Raw genomic sequence first — 17,162 nt, forward strand, 5'->3', positions numbered from 1 at the left:
TATATTTTTCAAAATTTTCTTTGGAAAGAAAAATAGAAATGAAATTACTCAGGCCAGCACCTTGTGATTAAATACAAGATTAGAGATTTTAAAAGGGAATTTAAACGTGATTTGTGTGAGAAACAGTTGAGGATTAGTACATGTAAATCAATAACAAACTCTTTAATTTACCATATCTCCTGTTTACAAAACAGAATAGTGATTTAAGTTGAGTAAATTATGGTGTTGCTGATTTATCATATCCAAATCATAGAATACTAAAAGCATGAATATGCACAATCGCATTTAAACTTCATCTTAGAATTTAATTTGCAGCGAAAGGTGCATATTCGTCAAACAACTTGACAATGCATTTAGTCCAAATGTTAAAAGACACAATAAGAAGGCTACAAAAGCCATTATGTTCTAAAAAATACATAGACTGCATTTTGTTTTGCAGTACATTTGAGCCTTCACTTTGAGGAAACAACAAACATGAGAATTCATTAAATCTGGGAGTTTTCAGTGGTCTTATCAACTTTTCAGCTAGAATTTGATTCGTCTCTTAGGGCTATCTCATTAATGCTAATATTTTTAAAGGAACAAAAAAAAAATTCAAAATGATTTATTAAACTGTGTGCTCACTTTTTGCAAGAACCACACAAAAATTGAGATCTCAAAAGCAAGTTTCGTTTCAGTAATAGCAGATGAAACTATTTAATTTCACCTACTTCCCCATTGGTTTCCCTTTTTTTATATGTTTTAAATTATGGACGACTGTTGAGAGATTCTGAGAATTCGTGAATCTGGGCATGATGCAAAATCTATAGCAGAACATATCCAAAATTTGGAAAAAGTAGTGGGAAAACCCAAGAAATTAATATTGCAAAGCTACGATAGTGCAAGTGTAATGAATGGTCATTACATTGGTTTCAATTTTTTGTGCAGCGTACCTACCTACAAGAATGTACAATTTGTACATTCGCTCAATTCGCTACATGCATCAGCTGAATTTGCAGTCAGAATCAGGAAATTATAATTTTTCTTTTTCCAATCTGAGTTATAACGAACTTTCTCCATGACTTTCACAAAGAACTGCTGTTCTAGATGATACTATTTGAAAAAGAATACCTTATGGTCTAGCTGCTAGATGGAATGTTAAGAGTCGAACCATCAAGACAGTGTATGAATATAGGGAATACTTGATTCAATGCATGGAAAAAAATAAAGTCAACATGTAAACAGGCTATAGTAATAAATCAAGCAAGGGTTATTAGCCATATGTTAAAAGACTCGGAATTTGGCTTACACTGTTTTCCAATATTATGTGACATGTCGATGTGTTATACAACTAGCTTCAGAAAATATTAACTGATGTAGCACTCACTAGAAAGCAAGCAAACATTTCCTAGCAGAAATTATAGAAAGAAAAAGAGAATTGACACAGTGGCAGAAGAGATATCAGAATCATGAAACTTCCAAGAAAATGCAAGAGAGAAAACATTTATATGAATATATCTGTACTTTGCTATTTCTCTCTTTGAAGCTCCAAAATTCTAAAGTATGAGAAAAAGTTTCCAACTCAAATTTTTACCAAACAACTGATGTTTATTCCACGTTACAAAAGGAGTGTCTGAAAACTGAACCAGGAGTATTTTACAAAAGGTCAAATTTCTTAGACATAATTGGTAGCATTTGTCTTCTACAACAACTTACAGATGTTTTTGGAGACCTACGAACTCTTGCTAATTATTGTTACTATTTCAGTGACCGCGGCTGAAGGAGAGAGATGCTTCACAACTCTAAAACGAGTTAAGACATTTTTAAGAACCACTATGAGCGAGGACAGACTAAACACTGTAGACACACTCTCAAATGAAAAAAGCATCATAAATTACCTACCTAAATTCAATGAAGACCTATTGATTTATTTGCCTAAAAAAAGACACTGCTGGATTTAATTTACAAAACATGTACTTGACTATTTTGTAATCAATGTTCAAAGGTATATTGTGGTTTTATCACATTTCATCCTAAGAAATAAAATATTACAGTTTTTTTAACCTATGAGAACTTGTTTTATTTTATTTTAGTTTCATTGTTTACTTTAAACCTGTGAAAATGCACATGTATTTTAATTTGTAAATTACGTCGTATTTGAATATTTAATTTTCGAAATTTGTTTTGTGAACCTCTATTTAAATAATCCACAAACCGCCAACTGCATGATGATGAGTTTGTTAAAGTCTCATATGTTTTTTGATGCTAAAATTGACTGCTGTGGAAACTAGGAGAAGAGCACAAAAAGGTAAGTGTTTTATTATGGATGTTTCACTTTTAAAATTTTGTTCACTGGTTGCTATTTTAAGTAATTCTTAGTGCGTTATAATTATTGAAAATAGCCGCTGTCTTTCATGCCTTAGCTTTCTAAAAAATTAGTTGCTAACTATTGGTACCTTTTTGGGAGGGGGATGCAGATATACAGAAAACACCAAAAAATCTAAACTGAATTTGAGAATCAGAGATATTATCTGGACAACTTCAGTGGCTAATTTCATAGCTTTAAACTTCTGTATTATGTAGCATACATATAAATCTCTGTATTATTATGCATTTCTGCAGCCAATAATGTTCACATAATTACGGCAGAGATTTACATGATAAAATTACTTTATAGTCTAATTTCTGAAAATGTTAATACTCCTCATAAAATAAACTGTTTATACAGCAAAAAATCTGCAGTGTGTGATATCAAATTTATGTGCTGCTCTAGTAATTCTATTTACACTAAAAGTGACAAAGTTGCTGACATGAAAGAAATTTTATACAGTCAAAAGTTGCTAATTCGGACACCCATAATCCGGAATGATCTATAATCCGGACCTCAAAGCTAAAAACTTTCTGCGCATGCGCCGCGTTGACACATGCGCATAGGCGTTTACGCGTGCGCGTATGATCTTTACGCGCACGAACGGACGGTATAAACTAAAATTATACAATTATCTATTTCAGTTAATGTTGATGCTTGCGTTATTCCTTAATCTTCAAATTGGATGCAGCTTATTATTTTTTGCAGACTGTAAGAGCAATTTTATAAAAGTAAACTTGAACTTTCGATTATGTCAATTTCAGATTCTGGAGCTCCCAAAGGATCTACAAAACGAAAGTATGTCTCGATGTCCGTCAAACAAAAAGTGGAATTGCTGCAAAAAATGGATAAAGACATGAAGAAGGTGATAGAGAGGTTAGTGAAAACGAAAAAATTTCGATTGACAAGTTAGTCGGTATTCTCGGCACAGCAATTACGGGACTTGAACAGTGGAGCTTTTTAACTGAACAAGAAATTATGTCTGTTTATAGAATTAAAGAGAAAGTATTATCACATAAAACGAAACAACTTACATTGAAAGAAATGTTTAATAAAGTAAACAAATAAATATTAAGCTTCTTTTTTTGTAAATTTTGATACCCTTTAGATCATATTTGTTCTTTATTTCCTAAAATACGGTTTCATATTTTTAATTTTAGAATTTGTGCATGCCATCTTACGAGATTTAAACTGATGATCTATAATCCGGAAAAATCGATAATCCGGAATCGCCGAAGTCCCGACAAGTCCGGATTAATGACTTTTGACTGTATTATGATAATATTGAGAATTTCTTAAGGGAAAACATATCAGACAACAATGTAAATAAACTTATTTAGCAGCTAAATACAGTCAAATATTTTAATGTTGAAATAGATTCAGATTTTTTTAACTCCAAGTTCTCAGGAAACAGATTTTGATAAAAGATTCTACAAATATATTTTTACACATACAATTATGTATTTTGGCATTTTATTTTACAGCTATTATGTTTTTAATAAAAACAGTCTTATTTATATGTACTTATCAGTTTTAATCAGAGAAAGTTCACGTCTTCTTTTTATTTTGTTTCATAATACTTCTATAATAATAAAAAAATATATAATCTTATCAATTGTTTAATAATTTAAAAAAAAAAAAAAAAAAAAGGAAGTGGAAATTTTTATAGTATTTAAATAGAAGCAGTGCTATATGCCTAAAGCATAAAAATACCTTAGACTAACTCTGATTACAAGAAAAATTAGTAATTTTGAAACCTTGATATTTCCATCTATTATAATATCAACGCTTTGTGCTCTTTTGAAACAGTTATAATTTAAAAAAGTATTAATCAAGAGAGTTACAATTAAATAACATTGCACCACTTTCCCCTTCAGAGATCATGTGGCATTGCTTGGAAACAACAAACTTTATAAACTAATAATATGCCAAATTATGGCCTTAAAATTTTTTAATCCTCAATGCAGCAATATAAAACACAAATTCTGTTAATCAGCAGAACACCTACCACTTTGTAATTATGGTTGTATAAAATATTATGTATGTATTATGTATACATACAATATGTCTACAAAAGTTCCTTTATCCAGTCTTTATTTTCACAACCACTGGTCATAGCTATATACTTTCAATAACAAAAATTAAATTATTTTAAATAGCCCAAAGATCCATATTTTGACATTTTTAAATTTAAAGAAATCAATTTTGTAAAAATTTTGAAATCTAACTTTTTATGCCTTCTTCCTAGAAAAATTTTCTAAGCATTTAAAAAAAAAAGTGAACATAACATGTTTGACTACTACAGTCAAAAGTCGTTAATTAGGACACCCATAATCCGGAATGATCTATAATCCGGACCTCAAAGCTACAAACTTTCTGCGCATGCATCGCATTGATGTTTAAGCATAGACATATGACGTTACGCATAGACGCATGACGTTTGACATAGGCGTTTATGCAAGCACGTAAGACCTTTACGGCTGAGCATAAGACGTTTACGCAAGCGCGTTTAATGTATAACGGACGGTATAAGCTAAAATTATCTATTTCAGTTAATGTTGCAGATTGCGTTGTTACTTAATCTTTGAATTAGATCCAGCTTATTACTTTTTGCAGACTGTTAGAGCAATTTTATAAAAGTAAGCTTGAACTTTCGATTATGTCAAATAGAATTTCCGATGCTGGAGCTCCCAAAGGATCTACAATGCGAAAGTATGTTTCGATGTCCATCAAACAAAAAGTGGAATTGCTGCAAAAATTGGATAAAGGCATATCCTTTGTTTCTCAAACCATTCCAAAACCTGTTTCTCAATTTCACACTGCTTTGCGGCGAGGGGGGGGGGCAATGAATTGGAAGTTGATCTGTCAGTACTATCCTTATCATCAAGTCAGATGTTTTTATTTTATTTGGCTTATAATTCCTTACTAAATGTAGTATTTCATCTCGATGTATTCTGTCTTTGATATGATTTAAATCAAATTCCTCGTCATTATAATTTGCTTCTGATAGTGAAGAAAGTGACACAGAGGTTATTGAAAACGAAAAAATTTCGATTCACAAATTAGTCGGTATTCTCGACACAGCAATTATAGGACTTAAACAGCGGAACTTTGTAACTGAACAAGAAATTATGTCTGTTTATAGAATTAAAGAGAAAGTATTATCACATAAAACGAAGCAACTTAAACAACTTACATTGAAAGAAATGTTTAATAAAGTAAACAAGTAATTATTAAGCTTTTATTTGTAAATTTTGATACCCTTTAATCATATATGTTCTTTATTTCATAAATTATGGTTTTATATTTTTAATTTTATAATTTCTGCATGCCACCTTACCAGATTTAAACTGATGATCTATAATCCAGAATCAAAGTCCCGACGAGTCCGGATTAACGACTTTTGACTGTATAGGATACACATTGGCTGAGATATTTAATTTCAAGATCTGCTATTTTTTATGTCTTATTCAATTTGAATTGAGGGGTTGACTAGGAAATAATTGAAAAAAAAATCTAGGTCGATTTTCCTTCTTTTCAAATGTTATTTTATGATGCTTTCTCCCCTCCCGATTTATTAAGGTCTTTTATTTATAAGTTTCTTACATTTTGTATGAAGAAACAATATTCATGCAAATACTAAATATTTCACATAAGTATTTAAGGTAAAAAAATACGTTATTAATATTCTCATTAAGTTTTACTTTAGAATCACAATTTGGTAATTGTACAAAAATTCTTTAAACTATAAATATTTTTAATTTTTAATTCATGCAAATATTATGAGTTGGCTGCCTGCAAATACAGAGATTTTACAGTGCTTTCTATAAGCTTCATGAGTAAGATCTCCATCATGGAAAAAATTATAATGATCAATGGTTTTTACAATAATCCACATAGAAATGCTTATCACTTAATCTTTCAGCATTAGAAACCTTTATCTAAACTGATATTTAATTTTTAATTACATACAAATGCAAACATTTTGCTCTTCAACAGCCCTTAAATAAGATCTACAATTTCAATACCACATACCTCAGTCAGTTTTTGCTGTAAAGGAGTTAAACTTTTTGTGTTTTATTTTTATAACAAATGCAAGATTTTCCTAAATACAGTCAAAAGTCTTTAATCCGGACTCGTCGGGACTTCGGCGATTCTGGATTATCGATTTTTCCAGATTATAGATCATCAGTTTAAATCTGGTAAGATGGCATGCAGAAATTATAAAATTAAAAATATGAAACCATAATTTATAAAACAATGAGCAATTATGATCTAAAGAGTATCATAATTAAAAAAAAAAAAAAAGCTTAATATTTATTTGTTTATTTTATTAAACATTTCTTTCAATATGCACATGCGTAAAGCATACATTATGCATAGCCGAAATTAGAAAATTGCAACCAGAAAACTATTTGATTCGTATTCGTGATATTTATAATGACGAGGAATTTGATTTAAATCATATCAAAGACGGAGTACATCGAGATGAAATACTACATTTAGAAAGGAATTATAAGCTGAATAAAATAAAAACATCTGCCCTGAAGATAACGATAGTGCTGACAGATCAACTTTCAGTTCATTGCGCACCGCAACGTTCCCCCTCCCACCCCCGCGCAGAGCAGCGTGAAATTGATAAACAGATTTCGGAACGGTCAGATAAACAAAGGATATGACTTTATCCATTTTTTGGAGCAATTCCACTTTTTGTTTGATGGACATCGCAACATACTTTCGTTTTGTAGATCCTTTGGGAGCTCCAGCATCGGAAATTCTATTTGACATAATCAAAAGTTCAAGCTTACTTTTATAAAATTGCTCTTACAGTCTGCAAAAAATAATAAGCCGGATCCAATTCGAAGATTAAGGAACAATGCAATCATCAACATTAACTGAAATAGATAATTAGATAATTTTAGCTTATACCGTCCGTTATGCGCACGCGAAAACGTATTCTGCGCTTGCGCACACCCACATGCGCAGTCATAAAGGTCTTATGCACACGCGTAAACGCCTATGCGCAGAAAGGTTTTAGCTCTGAGGTCCGAATTATGGGTGTCCGAATTAACGACTTTTGACTGTATTAGTAAACATTTTTGTATTTGGTTGAAATTCAGTAAAAATGAAAAAATTATTGATGTAAGAGTTAGAAACTCTTCCAATAGGCACCAAATGAAATAAAAATGGCAAAAAATAAATTCTAATAAATTGGTATGCGAGAAAAATAAAATGAAAATGAATTTAAATTTGGAGGATAAAAAATGTTGAACATATTGACAGAACAACTGTTTTGTTAATTTTTTTTTTACTTTGCCTTATTTAAATATGATTTAAATTATATTTGTGCATGCGGGCATGTGTGTGTAGGTAGACAGATATGGATATAACTCTTTAAAAGTTGCATTTTTAAAAGTAGCATAAAATATGATAAAATGTAATTTTTGTTGTTATCATGACATACTTGATCACATGATATTAAAAATACAATTGTAGGACAAAAGACAGTATTATGATATTAATAGAATTTTAAGAAATAGTAGAATTTCTCTGATCATTTTGATTTAATGATCTGCTACCATTAACAACGTCATGATTTAATTTTAAATTATAATTGATCAAGAAATGCTGCGTTAGCTAAAAAAGAAATACATTTTTAAGTGCATTTTATTGAAAAGATAAAAAGTTATTAAATTTAAATATGAGAAATGAATAAATCATTAATTTTAATGTATACATACATGCAATTCTATCTCCATTTGAGCTTGGTGATACATCTCTGTCATCCCATTCCAGTTTTTTAGCATATTCTTTTAACTCTTCTATCTTTTTTGGGCAAAGCTTAGAATTGAAATGGAAGAAAATTCTACCATTTAATATACGCAATGGTTGTTCTTTGCGACTTTTTGGATCCCATAATTCTTGTAAATTTTGATTGTCCAAAACCAAAAAAGCATAACTAATAATAGATAAAATAAAAATATTTTTCCATGTTATTAAAACAAATGCACTATATAATTATTAATTAAGCATAAAAATAAAAGGTTTAATCTTTCCATACAGTACACACAGGATTTGGCAACATTATATCCCAGCAGCGATAAATAAGTCATTTTGGTGCAGGCGATAATTTTCAAAATTACACCAAGGCCATGCCATGTACTAGGATTTTACCAAATGATAAACTGATATCATATGTACTACATAAAATTCTATACAATTTCTCTCTCTCTATTATAACACATATATGAAGTTCATATATGCACATCCACACATTTCACATAACATTCTTCTTTGCAATATTTCAAGAGTTTTAAAATTGGAATAAATAAAAATGTACATATACAAATTTATCATTTTAATATAACTAAGTTAGATTTAAATACTGAAATTTTCAGGCAAGTTGAGATAAATGTAAGCATAACTAGCGTTACATCTTTAGAATTCCTTTCTAGAACAGCAATAATTGAAATTAAATACTGTTGGTACTCACAAATTATATTAACAAAATATTATACATATTTACATAAAACAACCATGTTTATATTAAAATTAATAAATACTTAATTTTAACCATGTTTATATTAAATTAATAAAGCAGATGATAACAGTTACCCATACATTTTTAATGTGAAGGACTAGACCACATATTATATTGTAGAATTCATATGTCCTATTATCATCTCCATAATTTTAACACTTAATTTTACTTTACACTAAATTTACACTTTTTTTTTTTTTTTTTTGAATTTTCATACACACAACCCAAGTAGCGCACGGCGTTGTAAAGATGTTGCAAATTGGTACAATGTTGCAAAATATTTGCCGTTGCATCTTGGCAATTTGTCGATGTCGCTGAAACATGATGATATAACCACTTTTAGATGTGGTCGTTTTAGCATTTTTTTTTTAGTTCATCAGCATTACTTTTAGAATGAAAAGAGACTAAATCTGCCCTTTTAAGAATCTGAAGCCCGCATAAGATTTACTTTGCAATGTTTCATGACTTTATTTCATCTAAATATATTAATCTAAGGTAGATTCATCTAATGAAATGTAAATTCAATATAAATACTTTTGATTTATTAAATTTTATTAGTACTAAAAATACGTGCTAAATAAGTGTTTAAAATAATTAATACTTAAAATATTTTTAATAAATATAGCAAAATATTTTAAAATGAAACTAATCTATAAAATAAGTTACAATACAAAGTGCGTAATCCAGACTTCGGCGATTCCAGATTAGAAGTTTTTCCGGATTATAGATCATCAATTTAAATCTGGTAAGATGGCATGCAGAAATTATACAATTAAAAATATGAAACCGTAATTTATGAAATAAAGAGCAATTGTGATCTAAAGGGTATCAAAATTCACACACACACACACACAAAAAAAAAAAAAAAAAAAAAAAAAGAGGAGAAAAAGAAGAGAGGCTCAGTATTTATTTGTTTACTTTATTAAACATTTCTTTCAATGTAAGTTGTTTAAGTTGCTTCGTTTTTTGTGCTAATACATTCTCTTTAATTCTCTCTTCTATAAATAGTCTCTTTCTATGAACAGTATCTCTTCTCTTTACGTGCATGCGTAAACGTATTATGTGCATGCGTAAACGCATGCGCATAAAGTTTGTAGCTTTGAGGTCCGGATTAAAGACTTTGTACTGTATTAAGTTACGCATTTTATATACTTTAAAAAGTCATATTTCCGAAATCAATGCAAATCACATGGTAGCAATTACTTCACTACTGAACTATGACTTTATTTCTTATTTTTGAAGTAAGGACTAATTCACGGTTATCCAATATATATGACAGAAAACTCATTAACAGTCAGCAGAAGCAGACCTGTACATTATTTACTGGGTGCTTATATAAATGAACATCTCGAGATTTACGGGCTTTGGCTAGCTTCCAAATTCGAACAAGCAACTGTGCAATTAATTCAGATTCTAGAAGTCTTTCAAGTAATTTGGTGAAGATGCCATCTGTAAGGCTATTGAAAGACTGACTTCATGTTTGAAATTGAATCAAGCAATGACTCATATAAATAATATTTCTTATATTACAATCTAATGCACTGTCAGAATGCATTGTGAATCTTCTCATTGTTCTATATCTACTTACTTCAACTGCCTTCAGCAAGTGAAATTTCATTGCTGTGAGCTCCTGTTTGGAAGCCTCTGAATTGAGGAGAAATCATGAGAATGAATTTGTGCTTATTTTGTGTGTGAATATCTGCTGTACAATAAATGCTACAATGCTAATCGTGAATCTAGTGTTCGTGAAATGGTGTCTCTGCGGTCTATAGTGGTCTGTGGAATATAGTGTTCGTGAAATATTGTCTCTGTGGTTTATGAAATAGCGTCTTTGTGGAAATAGTGTCTGTCTCCAATCAGTGGCTCCAGCGGTGCAATATTTGGATACATGAATTCGGTTATAACGTCCTAAGTGCTATATCGTATATCACTCCTATTAAACGAACAGGTTGCTTCTCAGACTTTCCGCATATGATCAAAAAACCAGTATTAACGAAACATTAGAATTTCTACGAAATATTGTAATCTATAATTATGTGTTATTTAATTGTGTAATATTAAAAACACTAAATACTTTTTATTGATTGCAAATTGCAGTTTTATTACTTTTTATTTGATATCTATTCTTCCAAACACTGCGTAATTCACGGTTTTTTTTTTTTTTTTTTTTTTTTTTTTTTTTATATATATTGCCATTATGTTTGTTTATTAGATTATCTCAATAAATGAATGTTGGGAATTAGGTTTTATTTTTTATTAAATTTAAGTAATTCTATTTTCTTCGCTTACTTTTTATATGCTTCTGATAAAAAAGAAATTCATAATAAATAGAAACAAAAAGTTTCATCGTGTGCTATTTAACGAAGAGCTTACTTTAACATCCTTAGCTTACTATCGTATACTATATTATTTCAGTACAGTAACAAAAGGGAAGATATTGATTATAAAAAGCGCATGAAATAATCATTGTAATCTATCACTATTCTAAAATGTAGAAACTAAAAATAAGTAAATACATTAACATATGATCGAATGAAACGATGTTAAGAAACATCAGCATTACTAGTAAATACTGCAATCCATAATTATTGCACTTTTAATTGCTTACTATTTAAAAAACACAAATTTTTTTATTAATTGGAAATATTAGTTCTGTTACCTTCCTTCCGCTATTTATACTTTCAAACACTACTAGTTCATGTTTTTTTCTTAAATAGTGCTGTCATGTATGTTGTTTGTTAGGTTATTATTTCATTTTAGATATGAATATAGGAAGTTATTAGATTTAGGTATATTTTTAATCACATTTATTAACTACTTTATACTGTCTTTCATTTGCATATCTTGGAGAGATAGAAGTTAATGGTTATATTTTTTACTGTGAAACTCGAATAAATTTATACTTGAGTTCAGGTAAAATACTGATTATGTTACCTTAAGAACCGCTTCCTAATTTATCACGACAGGTGCAATTTTCAATATCTCTAAGATTTAACAGAACTAAATGTGATAATGCTGTTATAATCCTCTTTTTTTTTACCCACATATATATATTTACTTTTATTTATGTCTAATTGAGTTTTATTTTCTTAAAACCTACTATTAATGTTATATATTTATAATAACCATTTTCATAATTATTCTCACTTACGGAAAAAAATTATGAAATCTTAAAGAATCGTAACTTAGAATTCAAGTTATTTAAAAAATATAGTTTAAAGTACTGAAAATAATTAAAGCTATTATTAATTATGCATATTTAGTCTAAAGAGAAAAAAACTGTATTCTCTTCAAGTAATGATAAAATATTTAAACTTTAAATAAATACAAGGAATACAAAATTTTAAAAAAGAAGAAAAATATATTAATTGTTAAGCCTATTTTTCTCCATAAATCATTATGTAACACAAGGACATAATAACGACATTTTCAAAACTGTTGCAAAAGGTGGAATTTTGCGAACATTTAGGCGTCTTTAAGATGTCGTGATACGATGCTTTCACAACCAAAATATTACCTGCGAAAGATGCAATAACGACGTCTATGCGACAAAAACCTCATCTGCAAAGACGTAATAAAGACATTTTTGCAACGGTTGCAGAACAGTGGAGTTTCGCAGACATCTGGGCATCTTAAAGATACACATATTGCAAAGTTTTTGCAAATACATTCGGCTTGCAAATACATCTACTTTTGCAAATACATTCGAGTTTGCAACGTCGTTCCGACGTTGCTGTGCTACTTGGGAAAACCTCCTATTAATATGGTTAATTCATAGGTACTATTCTATTAAAGTGGCATCAATTAAAAATGTGCCACTTTTTGGGGGGCTATCAACTGTTGCCAAGTATAAAATTATGAAATAATAATAAAGCTTAAAGACTAAAAAAATTACTTCTGTGAAAAGTAATTTTTTTTAATTTCATAATTCTGAAAGAAAGTAAATATTTTCTTTTTAATCTAAAGTATTCTACACATAAATAAAAAATAACAAAACAAAACAAAATTTGATCTAAACAGGTGGCATAAAAAATATTCTATACATAAATAAAAAATAATAAAATGAAGGGAAATTTGACCTGCACAGGTCGCATAAAATAAAAAATATCATTCAATATTATAGAAAAATTTCAGTTTTTGAATATAACAGACACCACATAAATTCTATCAAATACGACTCAATGGTGGTGAGCAGTGCTCCACTGAAATTTATTTCTCCACTTAGCACTGCGCCACAATCGCTCCACAGTTTGGGTATGGCATCTATTTTCTGGGCCTAAAAATTATAACTGTGATTCACAGTGAAATGTTGAACATTTCTTAATTCCTATTTCTTATGTTCTTTCCAGCAGTCTGAAAATATTATGTTGCCATTCGCGATGTTTTCCTGAATGGCAGTCTTCAATGTTGTAACACAACGACCGGAAACGCCGACCAGAAAACATTCTTTGCTTTCCTGGCATAAATCCCCGAATACTTATTGTTTCAGAAGAACATATCCAATTTTTTTTTTTTTTTTTTTTTTTTTTTTTTTTTAAATTTTGTAAAAAGACTTATCAAAAAGAATTTTGTGAAAAGACTTAAAACAAAATTGTATTCGATTTCTACGATTCTGTTGGTTCGACCGATTTTATTTTTTTTACAAGACATCAAACTATTTGCACAAGTAGTTATTCTAATCTACTGTCCTAATTCTAATCTATCTATGTTGTAATATACCTCCCTCAAGTAGTTATTCTAATCTACTGTCCTATTATAGCTTATTTCTAACTCAAGTTGGAAAAATTCAATCGACGTCAATTCCTAACACACAGATAGATGAAACAAACGGCACTGAGGAAAGAAAGACGTGAGCCTTCAAACCATATTTTGATTCTCAATCCCTTTTTTAAAAGCAAGAAACATACGTAACAATGGCATATAAGAGCTTTGTTTGTCAAAAACTAACTTCATTGAATGATTCTGAGAACAAAGTCAATTGCTATGAATTATTCCTTTGCTCTGAAGGAATCTTAAGGCAGCTTCTTCATCATTAGGTAATTCCTAAATTGTGTAGTTCATCGTATTAAAAAAATGGCGAAATATGGGGAGAAAAAAATGTGTGATGATATTTCAAATGAAAACTGGAGCTAAGATCTCGAGCCCCGATATCTAGCATGTTGTTGTAGCATTGTTTTCTTCTCATTTATCTTCATTTTTAACTGACGTTGCTCTAATGGAATAGTACCAATTCATATATCAATTAATGTGCATTACGTGAATTTGCATTAAATGAATGTAATAATCAACAGAAATAATTGTAAAATGATTACTAATCTTGGCAAAGATGTCTACATTCTGAACGACAGTCATAGCTTTTATTCATCTTCGGTATAAATCACGGAAGCATGGTAATCTTATTACTTTGAATGCTGTCCAAAACATTCATCATTATTGAAATCCATCAGTGAATACCATAGGGTGTTTTTTCAGTGAACAAGATTGCATATAGACACCTATAGAAAGGAAATGGTTGACAGGTTGGCTAAAGTGGATAGCCATAAGGATACATCAGATCTCTTTTTTCGGAGCTTGTTTCAAAGTTCAGACTCAAGATCAGTTCATCATGAACAGCTGTCACTGATCATGATTGGTATGTTTGCAAATAACTTGGTGCCAATCCTATTGGAGGCGAGCAGCAGACAAGCTTAATTAAATTCTGCAGTGGTCATCTAAATCAGAAGAAATATGTTTTTGGATACAAGGTTTATTCTCTATGCAGTGGCGTAGCGAGCATAACTGGCGCCCGGAGCAAAATACCTTTTTGGCGCCTCCCCCCAACAAAAAAAACTTTCAGTATATAATGTATAGAATATATACGTAATAAGAAAATAATGCAAATAATAATAAAATGCTGAATCTGCCCTAAAATACTCAAAAATATATTAAGAATATTCACTACCTAACTACACAAGCCTTGGATTCAGAAATGCATGTGTGTCGGCGAAAAAAATCAGGCAATACGATGATCTAGAATTTGTTAAAAAGGTGTTATTTATTTTATATATTTATATAAGTGATTTTAAAAAGTACAATTTTTAAACAATTAAAAGTTTAATATACATTATAGATAAATAGATATGTGACAACTTGCCTATTACAACTCAACTCTGCCAGTCTGATAACCCATAGCAACCAAAGACAAAATAATATTTATTCTATTCAATTGTTATAGAATAGCAACCTTCAATGTTGAACAAATAAGGAGTTTATATATCAAAATTCTGAGCACCAGTAAATTATCCAGTGTAATGAGATGCAAGTAACACATTTCACCTGCGATTTCAAGCGTTCTGCCGCATTCTGGTGAGTCAACATATTTCTGTCATAATTTCAGCGGATATATGTATCGTTGGCTGCATTTGAGCCACCAATTTCTCTGATTTCAAGTACCAAGAAACTGTGTAACTATATACATATTGATTACTTTTCCATACATATTATTACTGTGCATATTTGATTGATCTAAAGTGGTTGACAACGATGCTGCTTCCCAAATGGCGCGAGTGGCAGTTAAGGCCCCACCTTTTTGTCGCTGAGACCCATCGTTATGGTTCATTCAATTGGATGCGCAGTTTAAATTGAGTCACATTACTGCCGACGAAACTCAGTTTTATACAGCGATCGCCGCGTTAGAGTCAGAGGTACTGCAGTCAGCTCGTGAAATAATTTTGAATCCATCGGCGACGGACAAATACAAATCTTTTAAAAAAATTCAATTCCTGTTTATGAAGAATCCGAGACAGTTAAAATCAAGCAGCTGTTGCACGATTTACAGCCGGGTGATATAAGGCCTTCTCAGTTGCTGTCTAAAATGTCAGACTTAGCCGCCGGTAACCTAACGGATAACACTCTTAAAACATTATGGATGAATAGACTCCCATCTAACATGCAAACCATTTTAGCGGCCAGTAGTGAGCCACTTAAAAATCTTCCTGAAATCGCTGATAAAATTCACGAGCTGGCCATTTCTACGCAAATACACGCAATGTAGGCTCCTGGTCCACGTATTGTGGCGTTACAGGCCACAATATCAATCATTGGCCACAATACAATAATTGATATTACAGTACAATAATTGACATTACAGTACAATAATTGACATTACAGTACAATAATTGACATTACAATAATTGATGTTACAGGCCACAATATCAATAATTGATGATTTGTCCAAACAGGTTGCTCAGTTAGTAGCCATCCAAGCTGAACCTTTTCAGCGCAACCGCTCCACATCACGTGGTCGAAATACACGTCGTAGTCCACTGAGGAAACATTATTAAAGCCCTCTTCCGGGTATTTGTTTTTTACCACCAAAAATTTGGAAACAAGGCAAAAAAATGCCACCCACCTTATGTCGTTATAACGAACAGGGAAACGAGAAGGGCCGTTGCTCGAAGTCGTGAATGACAGCAGCCGGAATTTTGCACGCCTTTTCGTCATCGGAAAGAATTCAGGCTTAAGGTTTCTTGTAGACACCGGGGCTGATGTTTCTGTCCTTCCACCACATTTTCACGAACAAAAGCGCCTTATCAAGTTACAACTTTATGTAACAAATGGAACTCCTATTCAAACTTTTGGTGAACGCCTGATATCTGTTGATTTAGGATTGCGCCGCAACTTCCAATGGCCATTCATTATTACTACTGTCCTATTATTGGCGCTAACTTTTTACAAAAAATTTTCTTGGCTTGTCGATCTTAAGAATCGCCGTTTGATAGATTCCACAACCAACTTAACTTATCCGGGAGTAATTCGCAATAGTCAAGATTTGAGCATTAAACTGATTTCGGGCAACTCCCCATGGCATCAACTTCTCAGTGAATTTCCTACAATCATGCACCCAGTTACACAAGCACGATGTACTACATTATATTGAAATTAACGGACGTCCAATTGCTGCTAAACCAAGACGCTTACCTCCGGACAAGCTTAAAGCTGCCAAAGAGGAATTTCAATACATGATGGGACAGGGAATTTGCCGTCCTTCAAAAAGTTCATGGGCCAGTCCTCTCCATCTAGTTCGGAAACGAAATGGTAAGTGGCGATTATCGCCGTTTAAGTGCAGCTACAATTCCTGATCGTTACCCAGTCCTGCATATTCAGAATTGTACACAAGTTTTAGAGGGAAAAACTATTTTTACAACCCTTGATCTTGAGCGGGTGTATCACCAAGTGCCCGTTAACCCAGTTGATATTCCCAGCTGTTAACCCGTTAACCCAGCTGAAACTGCG

At 31.1% G+C, this 17,162-nt stretch overlaps 1 protein-coding gene and 1 long non-coding RNA gene across 3 annotated transcripts in view; one reads left to right on the top strand and one right to left on the bottom strand.

Annotated features, from left to right (window-relative positions):
- The window catches only part of LOC118191077 (insulin-like peptide receptor), a 586,597-nt gene that overhangs the window by 141,304 nt on the left and 428,131 nt on the right, over positions 1 to 17,162 (bottom strand). For both annotated transcript variants that reach the window (XM_085817406.1, XM_085817405.1), the window contains exon 8: positions 8,089 to 8,306. In XM_085817406.1, coding sequence (XP_085673532.1) covers positions 8,089 to 8,306 — 218 coding nt within the window. The remainder of the gene's footprint in view (positions 1 to 8,088; positions 8,307 to 17,162) is intronic.
- The window catches only part of LOC146997344 (uncharacterized), a 116,876-nt gene continuing 114,682 nt past the window's right edge, over positions 14,969 to 17,162 (top strand). The window contains exon 1 of the long non-coding RNA XR_015041348.1: positions 14,969 to 15,233. This is a non-coding gene — a long non-coding RNA (uncharacterized LOC146997344). The remainder of the gene's footprint in view (positions 15,234 to 17,162) is intronic.

This window comes from Stegodyphus dumicola, chromosome 5 (genome assembly GCF_044657685.1).
Source record: "Stegodyphus dumicola isolate Sdum_Otavi_A_Nest chromosome 5, ASM4465768v1".
NCBI lineage: Eukaryota > Metazoa > Arthropoda > Arachnida > Araneae > Eresidae > Stegodyphus > Stegodyphus dumicola.